At 33.7% G+C, this 13,964-nt stretch overlaps 1 protein-coding gene across 1 annotated transcript in view; it reads left to right on the plus strand.

The window, feature by feature from the left end:
- Positions 1 to 13,964, plus strand: part of AKAP9 (A-kinase anchoring protein 9) — a 105,486-nt gene that overhangs the window by 37,159 nt on the left and 54,363 nt on the right. Inside the window, exons 4-11 of the mRNA XM_062507814.1 lie at positions 1,860 to 1,913; positions 2,321 to 2,491; positions 4,833 to 4,988; positions 5,903 to 6,100; positions 6,778 to 9,222; positions 10,828 to 11,041; positions 11,775 to 11,854; positions 13,564 to 13,699. Coding sequence (XP_062363798.1) covers positions 1,860 to 1,913; positions 2,321 to 2,491; positions 4,833 to 4,988; positions 5,903 to 6,100; positions 6,778 to 9,222; positions 10,828 to 11,041; positions 11,775 to 11,854; positions 13,564 to 13,699 — 3,454 coding nt within the window. The remainder of the gene's footprint in view (positions 1 to 1,859; positions 1,914 to 2,320; positions 2,492 to 4,832; positions 4,989 to 5,902; positions 6,101 to 6,777; positions 9,223 to 10,827; positions 11,042 to 11,774; positions 11,855 to 13,563; positions 13,700 to 13,964) is intronic.

The following is a 13,964-nucleotide window of genomic DNA, read 5'->3' on the forward strand; positions in this document are numbered from 1 at the left end:
GGTTGCTCCTAAGGTTTGCCTCAGCACAGCACCCTTCTGTGGCTGGCTGTCTGGGGTTTTTTTTCACAGATTACATTGCAATTTGTTGCCTTGTCATGTTTCCAATTGCACTTTGCCAGAAGACTTAAAGCATTTGAAGGAACAAGGTATCAGATAAGAAACAACATGGCCTACCATGTCACTGTGTGCATCACTTAAGTGATGTCAAAGAGTTACGCTCCCATGACATGGAGCAGGATTTCTGACCTTCCAGACTGTTGATTTGAAAGTGTGTAGCAAATCATTTTTATAAGTTAAAGGTCTTTTGTAGAATTTTCAGCTGCTGAGCAGTCTGGAACAGCTAATGAGATTAGACTTTTGTGCCTTTCCTATTAGCTCTTGTTATAAAGTGTCTTTGATAATTGCACATAGCCATGATTCATGGGAAGCGAAGTGTATTCACTGTGGTAGATTACAGTGATTGCACACTGCATCTTTATCAATTAAGTCTAAGTAAAATGGGAATTACAAAGGGGAAAGGAAGGATTTCATAACAGTTTCTGTTAAACTACTAGTGTTATTAATCTGGGACATGTGCCAGAATGTGAATAAAGATGTTGGTGCCAGGCGCTGTGTAGACATTTGTGTGTCGGAACGTAGAGCAAACATCTGGCAATACACAAATGATACACAGTGCCCTGATGAGTTGCGTGCTTTTGCTGCAATTTTCTTTATTCCTTCTAAACTAAGGTAGCAATCTCTGTGGTGTCTTCTTTTTACTGAGAAAATCAGACTGTGTCAGCTCTGCAAATTCTCTAATGCAGATTTATTCATTCGCCTAATACAAATTCAATGACTCTATTGATCCCATTTTTAACAGTGCACTTACCAATTTGCTCACGCATGATAGTTATTTGTAAGTAAGCCCTGATCTAGGCTATGGCAGACATCTGAGCAGTACGGCTTCATTTTTGATTTAAACATATATATTTGCATCTGAAATACTATGATGCCTTTCCATTTCTAGTACCAGTATTTTTGTTTCAGGCTCTGATGTAATGATGACCTCTGAGGAGAAATGCAGCTGTTCTTGCTTTCTCAGTTTTGAACATTGGTCTGCTGTTTTAAAAGTCTGCCTGTCTGTCTGATCATTACTCATGTACACAGCATGTTCTTTTCATTTAGTTTTTTTTTTTTTTACGTACGACTGCTACTTTGGCTTGTGCTTGCCTTTTGAAGATTTGCTGGTTTTGGTTTGTACAGTCAGTAGAATAAAAATTGTCATAGAAGCCGAAAGGACTTGCAGTGTTAGGTGAGTGAAAGACGATTCATTTTCAAATGTCTTATGTCAAATGTATAATTTCTGCTGTTTTTCGAGTCCACAAAACTCCTTCAAATTGAGGATGAAAGTCTGTGATACTGCCTTTCATCCCCTATCAAGAGATAGGTGTTGTTCAAAAAGACTAAATCTTGTGGTGTATAAAAGTCTTTCAGACAGCATAACGATGTTTAGTAATAAATAAAAATATTAAAATTATAATTTGAAATGCAATAGGGCTGTATTTTAATGATTTAAAACGTAAAGCTTTGCATTGACCTTTAAATCTGAATTCGTGTTCTCTTGATGTTGACTGGTAATAAGGTTTTTGTTTTTATCCAATAGTATTTATTTTTCAATTTTGAGTGTTTCACCTGTTATCTATGCTTACTTTGATGCAATTTGCTATATAGAAAGCTATTTGTGTTTTGAATGAAATAAATTTTTGTAGCATAACAATTCCCATGGGTCTGCAGATGAGATCTGCGTAAGATTCAAGTAAGTGAGAAATAGAAATCAAGCATTATTTCAAATAATGTATTTAGAAATTGTCTTTATACAGGTAAATGGTTGCAGTTTTGTGACAAGAACAGCTATACCTGCAGACTTAATCAGGGTACAGTATTACAAATTGAATCTGAATACTAATGGAGAATACTAAACACCTCAATTTGTTTTGTACAAAAACTGTGTTGCTGACTGATACTTTATTTTGCATGCTGTGCTCTGCATCTTCATTATTTGCTATATTAATATAGTGTATCATTAAACTTGAAATGCAAACCAGTTGAGTCCATCTATTAAGGCTAAGGTTGTAGAGCACAACTCGCAGAAGCGTTTTGTGTCAGTGCTTTTGAGGTGTGAATTATACTAACAAAGGAGGTTACCGTGACAATAGGATCTGTGATGCTGTATTGTATGTTAATGTTCTAAGGTAGCATTTGGTATAGAATTTGATGCTTGACTTTATTTGCTGTGATAAAATATAAAAATTGGCATGTAAAGGAACTTGGATTGATTTAGGAAGAAGAATTTGGAGTTGGAGACATTCATTCAGAGCATGGAATGCAGCACTCACAGACACAGCTAGAGGTGATGGAGAATCAGTTGGCTGGGAAACAACAAGAGATTGAAGAATTAAGCAGAGAGATAGAAGAAATGAGGGCAGCCTATGGTACAGAAGGATTGCAACAGGTATAATTACCTTACGTTGCTTTCTACTTGCTATTTGATTATATGCAAAAATGCAGAGTTTCACCAGAAAGAGTTCACACTAATGGTAGCTGTTCAGAATGCACCCAGTGTGTGATACAGAATTAATTGCACAATTTCTTTCAATCATATGCCATGAGTTCTATTAGTTTGAATAGCATTTCCATTGTGTGTCCTTTTTCTCTGTATTTTGTGACTAAAATTTAAATTGTCTTTGCAGTGAATTTCTTCAAATTAGCAATGGAAAGACAATTTTCTTCAAGAAAGCCCTGATTCTTCTCTACTTATGCAAAGACTTTAATGTCTTCCTGTTCCTCAAAGATCAAAAACCCTCAAGTTTTACTCCCTAAGGAATAACATAACTGAACCAAAATGTATTTCTATGTCACACTTCACTGTGTGAAATATAAAAACAACAGTGTCAGAATGTTCTAATTTGAAATAACTAATAATTTGGGTTTACAGGAAAGCCTTTCTTACTTTAGGAATACCATTGGAATATAAACTTAAATTTTAAAGTAAATAATATTCTTCCAGTTTAAGCCAGTGGTGCAGTGCACTCAAGTCAGTGCTTTGTTGTACTTTATGTCTTACTTGTCTCTCTCCTAATTTGGATTCAGGTCATGTCACTGTATTTTGCTATTTTTTTTGCAAAGTACTATAAAAAATAGCTGTAATATCCAGCTATTTTTGTTGTTGCATTGCTATTGTTATTATTAGTATTATTATTGTTGCTGTTATTTGTATTTGTATTTTATTTGTAATAATAGATGTCACTTTATCCACCATAGCACCAGTTAAGTGCTGCCCCACAAGAGGTGGTTTATTATTTCTTTGTCTGGTGTTGAATTCTAATTGCTGTGTCTTGTATCTGTTGTGCTAAACATAATACTCATAATTATAGCACAATAAAGAAAATAAGTGTTTCTAATGATTGTAACTACTGTTAATTTTTCCTGAAAGAGTAGAAAGTGAAAATGTTTGCATTTTTTAAATGGTTATAATGACTATTTTTAAAACAAAATAAAAATATATTAAAACAAAACTGAGCATTTTTGGGTTTGGGGCTGTGGTACAATAATATTTTAAAGATTGCAGTGTATTTTTATGTGATTGTGGTACAGTGCCTAGTATCTCAACTGAGAAATGCATATGGCTTATTTTTCAGAAGAAACAAAATAATTGTAAAAGGTGAGTGGGGAAGATAGTTGTGTACTTTGGTTCTGCCTGTTTGTCAAGAACAGAGATTGAATGTAAAAAGTTGGAAATTATATAACATTATGTGCTTTGGAACTGACATATTCACTTATTCAATTTCACTGAACAGGTGCAAAAGCAAAGGTGTAGTACACCTAAGTTCCTAATCTGTTCCTAATTTTCTCTACTATAACAAACATTTACTATTTCCATTAGGCCTGTGCTTTTAAAGTAGGAGTTGACTCCAGTTTTCTAAAAAGAACTTTGTCTGGAAGCATTACCATGTTAAGAGCAAGATTTAGCATATAACTTGGTGAAGGTTTTTTGGGGAACATTGTAAACAAAACAGTTACACGAGATTACTAATGGTTTAAGAAATTTGCAATATGTGGAGATGAGGCTTCCACTAGCCTTAAGTTCAAATTCAGAAAGAAACCTTATGCTGATACATGATTATATAAATGCACACTAAAATATTGCCAGTCAATATTGTAGAATTTCTGACTGCTTGAGTGTAATCCTATAAAAAATTAAAACAGTTGGCAGAGAATGTTTTTGTACTCTTACAATTTCTTCATCATTTCAAATTGCAAAAGATTCATCTGTTAGATATGCTGTATTCATTTTGCAGCTTGAACTGATTTTCTCATGTAGTTATGAATGATTTCCCCAGGTTTACAATGTAGATAATCCATGGTATCTATTACATGCTTTACTGCAATGAATGCTATTTGTTGCACTTCAGTTGTGAGATCATATAACTTGCATTTGTTGTGGGAAAAGTGAGTAGTTGTACCAACTGCTGAAATGCTATTAGGTATTCTGGCTTCCTTTATGATGGTTTGTTTATATGGCCACACTTTTTATTTTAAAAGAAAATTATATATTTAATTAACAAACCCTCTTAAAAGTTCAGATTTTGTTATTTGTTAACAGACTAACCTGTTAAAAACTCTTTCAGAATTTTTTACAAAAAGAGTTCTTGAAAATATAAAAGCTCTACTAGTGAGGCACCTTTTAAACAGCGAGGTTAGGGATGACTTATTCCCTTCTTAACTAAAATTAGCTAGTATATTTTGACTGTGGTTTTCATGTGCATTAATAGTTTAAGTTTTATCTTTTACAGCTGCAAGAATTTGAAGCTGCAATAAAAAAAAGAGATGACATTATCACTCAACTCACTACTAACCTACAGCAGGCACGAAAAGAAAAGGATGAAACCATGAGGGAGTTCTTGGAGCTTACTGAGCAAAGTCAAAAACTGCAGATTCAGTTTCAGCATGTAAGTTATACAGCTACCAACATTTATTTGGGTTTGACAATAGGTGTCACTTTGGAGGCTCCATAAATAGCTACTTCTTGCAGAATTTTTTTTTTGTGCATTTTTCAAGAATCAGCCTCTTAACATAGATTAGCAATCATTTTCCTGGTTCTACAGTTGTTGTGTCCCTGTTTTGTTGTAATAATTAACTATAAAATAATAAATATTAGTCTGTTTTCTTTCCTATTATGTGGTAATAGCTTCTGATAAATACTGAATTATAGCAGTTATCCTAGGGAAAAACAGTTACATAATTAGTTCTCAGGGCTTTGGACAGAAGTGTTCCCTTTGAAATCAAAATATCCAACCATCAGCTTCCATGGGCCATAGCTTCACATTCCAGTCCTTATATTTTTGGATAAAAGCTTCCTTTCTGATGTTATTAAAAGGTAATTTAAATAACAAAGTAAAGCTTCAGAAAGACATCTCTCCTAAAAAGCAAGGTGGTTGAGGTTCCAGAGGCATACAGATTACACCTCAGTCTTGTACTTGAATATTGTAGTATTTCATGCTGTTAAGTACATAATATAGTTTATTTTGAGCTTCAAGTGGATTATATTCTGAAGCCTGAGATTTTATTATTAAAAATCGGATTATGGGCTCCATAGCTGCAACTAGTTAGTTTTACTAGACACTGATATATCTGAGACACTACTGTTATATGTTAGCTCACTATGAATATTTAATTAATATAAAATGTCTTTTTATTGGTTGGTTATCCCAGATGAATAAGGATGTTTGACTTCCTCCAAAAGAACTTAGAAATCTTTGGGCTTGTGATGTGGAAGAAGAAAATGAAATATATTTTTGTATGTAGTGCAAGCTGTTTCTGAAAAACCTGATGTATTTTAGGTTTTATTTCTTTTAAATTCAAGTTGCAGGCAAGTGAAGCCCTAAGGAACAGCAGCCATAGTTGCACAGCTGCTGATTTATTGCAAGCCAAGCAACAGATAATTTCACATCAGCAGCAGCTAGAAGATCAAGAATGTCTGCTTAAGAATTATCTAAAAAAGAATGAAGAATTTGAAATGCAGATTACACATCTTCAAGAGAAAGTCAGGACATATGAACTGGTATGTTCCTTACTAGAAAGATCTCTTTTCCTAAACATTTTTCAGGATTTTGTAATTCCTTTGAAATAAAAAAGCCAAAGCACAGATAATGAGTGTGCTGCACAGAATGCATACAGTGATTTTAAGTTTTTGACACTTTCTGCTAACTAACATATAATATGTATATAATTTAAAACTGAAAATTTTATGTCAGTATTATGTATTGTTTTCTTAAAAGCTGTATAAATATTAAGAGCAAATTATGAAACTATGTTTCATATGTTGAAACACTTTCAATAAATGACATTATTTTAGAAAAAAAACCTAAATTTTTTGCTTGAACATTCTTTTCTGCATCAAGCAGAGAATGAATTTTTTCCTTTGCGTACTTTTTTATTATCCTTCATGGAAAACATTTTAAAACCACCTAAAAAATTCAAATATTATAAAAAGTGGTAGAGACACTGGGGGTTGGAAAGAATAGGGGAGGGATGTGATGACATGGGTGGGGCAGGCTTTTTCAGTTATTCCAAGGGTACAGGAAACCTCCAAATGAGGTCAACAAATAATTTATGTTTTATAAATAACATAGCCTTTCTGGCCTTCTAAGAAAGACTAAATAGCTAAGTGTGTAAATGTTCTTACATGTTCAGATAATTAGCTAAAAATAAGAACATAGTTTTCCTCATTTTTTTAAGGAAAAACAGAAAAAAGAGGGGGAAGATTTAAGTAAATTACAAGAAAAAGAAGCATTAGTTGAAGAGCTGGAAGCAAAACTTGGAGAAGAAGAAAAAAATTCATTTCAGTTAAAGGAAAAACTATCAGATGTCAGCAAATTACTTGAAGAATTGAGAGAAGAGATTTCAATAAGGAACCAGCAAATTAGTAATATGAAAGCTGAACTTACCACCTACAAACAGAAAGAAAGACAATGTTCTGATGAAATAAAACAGTTAATGGGAACTGTGGAAGAACTGCAGAAACGATGTTATAAAGACAGCCAGTCTGAAGCTGACATTGTGCAAAGAATGGAATTAGAAACACAGAGGAGACTGGCACAACTTCAGGCTGAATTAGATGAAATGCACGGCCAGCAAATTGTACAAATGAAGCAAGAATTAATTAAGCAGCATGCAGTGGAAATAGAACGGTGTCTTTTGCAACAAAAAATAGAATTGGAGCAAACTTCAAGTCTTTGTTTTAATGAGAATGTTAATAAAGATCAAATGCATTTAATGAACATTAAAATTAATGAATTGAATATGAAATTGCAGGATGCTGATAAGGAAAGGGAAAAAATAAAGCAAGAATTGTCACAACAGATGGAAGTTATTGCAACAGAGAAGTCTCTTCAACAAACTAGAATTGAAGATCTTCTTCAAGAGCTGAATTTTTCAAGAGACCAGGTTCAAAGAGCCAAACAAACTATACTGGATATGGAATGTAGATTAAATGAAGCAGAAAAATACCAGTTTGTAATTGAAGATTTAAAAACTCAGCTCGCTTCTGCCTCTGAATTTAGGAAGGATTTGGAATTAAAACATGAGGCAGAAATCACGAATTACAAAATAAAACTTGAAATGCTAGAAAGGGAGAAGGATGCAGTTTTGGACAGGATGGCAGAATCTCAAGAAGCAGAATTAGAGAGACTGAGGACAAATCTTTTGTTTAGTCATGAAGAGGAACTTTCCAGGCTTAAAGAAGACCTAGAAAAAGAGCACATGGTGAACATGGAAAGCCTTAAACACAACTTGAATGTACAGCATAAACAGCAGTTAGACGAAGTACAGAATGAAATGAGTCAAAAGATAGAAGCCATGCAATATGAAAAGGACAACTTAATCACAAAGCAAAATCAGTTGATTTTAGAGATTACGAACCTGAAAGATTTACAGCAGTCTATTGTAAATTCTAAATCTGAAGAAATGACACTTCAAATCCATGAACTGGAGAAGGAGATTGAAGTGCTTAGGCAAGAGGAAAAAGAGAAGGGTACCCTTGAACAAGAAATACAAGAGTTGCAGCTTAAAACTGAGTTGATGCAGGAACAAATGAGGGAGAAGGAAGATACTCTTCAAAAAAAATGTTCAGAACTAGAAACACAAAATAATGTTCTTAAGGGGGAAAATAAAACGCTGGAAGAGAAATTAAAAAATATGTTGGAATGCTCTGAAGAAAACATACTTCATAACAGTAATGTTAGCTCCAAGACAGAAATTTTGGACTTGCAAAAAAGAATAGAAAAGCTGATTGCTGAAAATGAGCAACTTAAAAACCAAAACAGTATCCTCCAAGAGGATACTGAAAGGCAGAAGAGTGCCTTTTCATTGACTGAGAAAAAACTTGAAGCTAGTTATAAAGAACTGCAGAAAGAATGTGGAAGTCTTCTGAAGGCAAAAACTGAGTTAGAAGAGAACAAGAAAAAGCAGGAAGCTGAATATAAAAGCAATCTCAAAGCTTTGAATGAAAAAATCTGCCACTTACAAAGCAATAGAGCAGTTTCATTTAAAACTAAACCCTCTGGTTTTGGAAGGAGTAAAGAAATAAAGATGTCCAGGGAAGACATATTTGAGGCTGGAGAAGTTGTTGAGAAAGATGCAACAGAACTTATGGAAAAGCTTCAGGTTACTCAGCGTGAGAAAGAGGAATTATCCCTGAGACTTTCTGATCTCTCTGAACAGTTAAAGTCAAAGGATACTGAAATCTGTCATTTAAATGAAAAAGTCAAATCCTTAAAAGATGAGAAAGAGCAAATTCTAGTAAAATGTAAAGAACTAGAAGTCACAATTAGTCATGTTCAGAGAACAAATAGTAGTAGAAATGACTCTAAGAAAAGATGCTCTAAAGGAAAATCTCTAAAGACTGCTATTCCAGCCTCTGAAAGTAGGAATAAATCCTCTGGTTCAAGGAGTAAAGCTGACGAAGGAATAATTTCAAGAGGTAATCTAAGTTCTGGTAAAGACTGCAGCCATGAGGTGACAAAAAGGAAGGGGGTCCAGCAAATGCTGAAACCAGAAAAGCAGTCTGTTGTGGAACATTTGCATGGGATGCCAGACAGGCTGACAGAAGAAACATCATTAACATCCATTACACAGAGTGAAAGTAACCTTCAGCAGCAAGTGGATGCCTTAAAATCAGAGCAGGTATGTGACATAAAACAGCATAGAAAATACTTTAACTATGAGAATTTGTAGGAGCTTACACTTGAAAATTTGCATCACATTTTTTCCAGTTGGCTGCTTTGAGGTGTAGGTGTGTGTGTGTCAGTGGTTGAAAGGGTTGTGGCCAGTGGTTGAAAGGGGTTACGTGGATGACCAGAATTATAAGCATAGTCAATGTGTATGAGGATGCCTTTTGAATGAAAAAAATACACTTCCCTTGCATTTAATTAAATCAACAGCAACAACAAAAATATAAGACTACCAGAGCACTTCATATTTTGATGTAGCATTTCACTCAGTTAAGGGGCAAACTTATTTTGCACATAATTTTTTATTCTGTGATTAGTTTTGCAGTTCTCTAAGTACTGATTCAAACAGTACAAAAATAATGAAACTTCATCAGTCATCCTTGACCAAACTTTTGAAATATCAAACTTGTGAAATACTAAAATTACATTATCAAATTTTTTGTTGTTTATGTGGTTATCACTTTTTAAGAAATGTATCTCAATGTGATAATAACAACATATACTGTGTGAGTCTAGCTATTCTCTAACGTTTTGCTGGCACAATTTTGCTTGTATATCTTGGTATTGTAAATTAATTGTAGGTAACATGGAAAGGATTCTTATTTGTCAATATAAATAGCTAAGTACTGAGTTACCAGTATTTAATTAGGTGGTGGAATCATAAATCTATATATGAATTTAAATTTATATACGCTGGTGAAGTTCAGTAGCATTCTGGAAGGTGTATGCAATTGTGTTCTGTGGAAATATATGTTAAGCAGACTTCTACTATTTTTTAGACATTTTCTTTTCGTATTATAAAAGTCAACTAACAGTGAACTAATACCACCAACTGCTTAATATTGCTTTGTAGTTCATTTGCTTCCTAAGAAATAAAACCACAAGCAAAGCCACATTGGAAAGAGTTGTGAGATTGTAAAAAAAGAGCTTTAGCTTTGTGATGGTTTGGTTTAGGCTTTTTTGTTTGTTTGATTGGTTGTTTGGTTGGTTGGTTTGTTTTTTTATAAAGCTGTGTTAAAGGTCTTACAATTTCCTGCCATACAACTGAAAATCATTGTGGTCCAGAGGTGTCTAAAATCCTTTTCAAACTTCAGCTCTAAGTAGGTCCCTGTTGGCATATCCCAAATAACTTTTTCTTTAGCTATAACATCCCCAGAATGCAGACTGGAACTGCAAGCCTTGGAAATCAATGTTTTTCAGGTCTGCTAATAATACAGTCTTTTCTCTCTGCTTAGAGTGCACTTTCTTTACTACTCCTTTAGTGAAGATACTGCTCTTGCTTGACTGAGTTAAAATACATTGGGATTTTATTGCTGCAAAATAGGAATCGAAGTGTATTGAGTTTTGTTGATTTTAATTTGGTTTTTATTCTGAGTTGAAGAAGTGTCTTACTAGTTTGTTAAAACTCAATTTTCCAAACTGTGTATATTTAAACTTACCTTATGCATACCATATATGCAGCATTCCATTCAACACATTATTAATCTCAGAAATTTCCAAAGATGGCTCTTTCTATTTTCTTGTTTCTCACTCTTTTAAATTGTCTTTATATTCAAAGACTGATTTACAACTACAAATGGAAGCACAGCGGATTTGCCTATCCCTGGTTTATTCAGCTCATGTAGACCAGGTTTGTGAGTCCTTGAAGGCAGAAAAAGAGAGTGCACTTTGCAGTCTTAAGGAGGAGCTTGTGCATAACCATATACAAGAGATGACTGATCTTAAAAGAATGCATCAGCTGGAGCTCCAGAGCCTGAAATCTCAACAAGCAGGTAACTTGACCAAAATTAAGAGAATGAAGCTCTATATAAAAGACAGTGTCTTAAAAAACCCCAACCACACAAGTAGTTTGTGCATCTAGCTGTCCAATAAATTGTTTTTAGAGAATATTTTGAAGTATTTTTTCAATAAATTGTTTACCCAGTACATGCAGGCTATTCCTGAGGTAACTTGAAAAAGAAAGTATATAAAAAAAATAAGGAATCAAAAGTATTACAACTCATTGTTTGCTGTTTATATTAGCTGAAATATTGTAAAGAATGATACAGTAGATTCACCTATAAGGTAAAATAATAAGCAAATTCACCAGCAAAGTATTTTTAGTCTAGTTCTTTTCTCTTTTCTTTGTATTGCTGCATTGACTCCCTGCATAATTTAAGTAAACTTTGGTACTACAAAGCTATTCCAGCTTTTTCTGTTATACCATGTTTTGCCCATGTTCAGGTTTTTTGCATAAGTTCTTCTCTCTCCACTAGGTATCTGTACTCTTTTATCTTTCTGGAGATCACTAATACACAAAGCCATTTTTTATCTCTTGCTCTCTAGAATGTGCAGCTCAACTATGATAATTGAAACTGTCCATGTGTTTTAACAATAAAGAGGAGAACAAAAAATGCCCTTCCTCAAGCTGAAGATGTAGCTTCACTGAGGCAGGAAATTAGGCAACTTTGAACAGTTGTTGTGCATCTAGTGCTTAAAAATAATATTAATAATTTGTATTTTTAGATGATGAGTGGAAATCTACACAAAGACTTATAGAAAAACTGAGTGAAGCTGTCAATGAGGAATGTTCCAGGCTAGCTCAGGTAAGACTTAACAAAAAGTCTTTTTCAAGATGAAAATCTGGAAAACAAAAAATGATGGTTTGTAAGTCATCATATTTTTCTACATTATATTTTCAGGTTTTCTTTGCATTGATCTCAAAATAGAGACTGCTAAACCTGAGCTTCCAAAGTAGCATTGCAAATGGTTTTGTATTTTTTTCCTCCTTAAGTGGTTTGTGTCCTTGTCCAGACAAGTCTTTTGTCTTATACATAGTCTTAACCTTCTAGCTAATGTTGATCTCATCTCTACTAGTTTGGAAGTACATTTTTCCTTTCCCTTTGTTTCTGGGTGTATGCTTTTGATTCAAGAGTTTGATGTCATTCACACACATCTTGATGCACAGGACATCATCTCTCATATCTGCAGTACAATGGTAATTTCTTTCTTAGCTGCAGCTTATCTTTCAAAGACTTAAAAGCATCAAACAATCTAAAAAATTAGTCTGTTTTTTTAGTAAATAGATGTTGCAGTAAAAAATTGAAGCTTGTATTTAGTTTTCATTCTAGTATCAGCCACCTCTAATAATATTTTGGCATCTTTTTCTGGAGTAATAGTAATTGATGGCCCTTACAGGTGCATTTTGACCATGAAGTTACTTATTAGACTTGTTTCTAGATAAATTAAACTGCTTTTGTCATTCATTGTAAACCATGGTTTTCAAGTCCAAAATACTTCAAATGGTTGGGTATTTTGTGGGTGGTTTTTTTTTTTGGTTGTTTTTTTTTTTTGGTTGTTTGTGTTTTTTGGGTTTTTGGGGGGTTTTTTGTTGTTTTTTTGTTTGTTTGTTTGTTTTTTGGTTATGTTTTTGGTTGGGTTTTTTTCATCCTTCTTTGCTGGACTTTTTTCAATACCTTTTTGGGAAAGTGAATAGTAGAATTTTAACTTGAGACCCGGTATAGGCGAGATTAAGCAGGACTTTGTGATAGCTCACAGAAAGTAGCAGCTAAATGAGAGTGCTTGGCATGAGTTATTTCACAGTGTGCAAAATGCTGCCTATTTGTATGATCCTTTTGTTGAACCATTGGAGAAATTATGGTTTTATTTTTATAAATTGGTTTTTGTTGAGTATGAAATTTTTGAGTGAAGAATCCCACTGTGCTTGGAGCAAGTGGGTTTTTTTCAAGTGTCATTTATCTTCAGAAATCATATGGATAAATCTTCTGTTTGCCTGCTCATTGTGCAGTGTTCTGCTGACCACATAGCACCAACAAACTTAGGGTTCATTACTTGTTTTGCTAATGCCATACCCTTTAATCTGATTTGTTTACCACTTAAAGAACAAGATGAGCTTTAATCCCTAAAAAGATACAATATTCTGCTGTAGGGAATTCTTCTTCCAAGTAAGATTGCATCTTATGAGAATGAGATATTTAAAATGTAAATTTGCCTTCCACATTAATAAAGGAGGCCTTTCTCTACAAGATTTTAATACTTGGCAGCTCCAAATTAAATACTGATTTGAAAACATGTGCATTTATGCTTTAACTGAAAAGTCTTTTCATATCTGTTTCTTTTATCAGGAGTTTTAAAGATTGTCTAGGTTCTTAATATTATTCATCAGAACATTGGTGCCATAATTTTCACAGAAGTTAGTGCTCACTTCCTATTTTTCTTGTTTTCTTTGTGAATTGTGATTGATAAAATAACAAGAAATTATTTACTTTTCACCTTGTTTGATTTTTTTGTACAGGTTTTATGTGACAGTCAGAATGAACATTCTTCAGCTGCTACAGAAGCTGGTGATAGGGAACAGGAAATTTTCTCTAAACCTGCTGTGAAAGAAAAACTGAGTATAGAATTACCAGTACACGGAGGTCAAGCTCAAGGTAATGACTATCAAGCTGGTTAAAAGTACTTAAAGTATTTCAGATTGGCAGTTTTGCCATTACTTCTTCAGGTACTAAATAATGTGCTTAAATAGCTGTTTTAGAGATTACCTCATTATTCTGAACCACTTTATTTTTATTATGCATATTTTCTTACGTTGTTTTCATTTTCGTAGCTGCTGGGGGGGGGGAAAGTGTTTGGGATTTTTCTCTTCCTCTTCCTCCTTTTGTAGAAGAAACTAGCAGTTCTACAAAAAAAAAAAGG

This window comes from Cinclus cinclus, chromosome 1 (genome assembly GCF_963662255.1).
Source record: "Cinclus cinclus chromosome 1, bCinCin1.1, whole genome shotgun sequence".
Taxonomy (NCBI): Eukaryota; Metazoa; Chordata; class Aves; order Passeriformes; family Cinclidae; genus Cinclus; species Cinclus cinclus.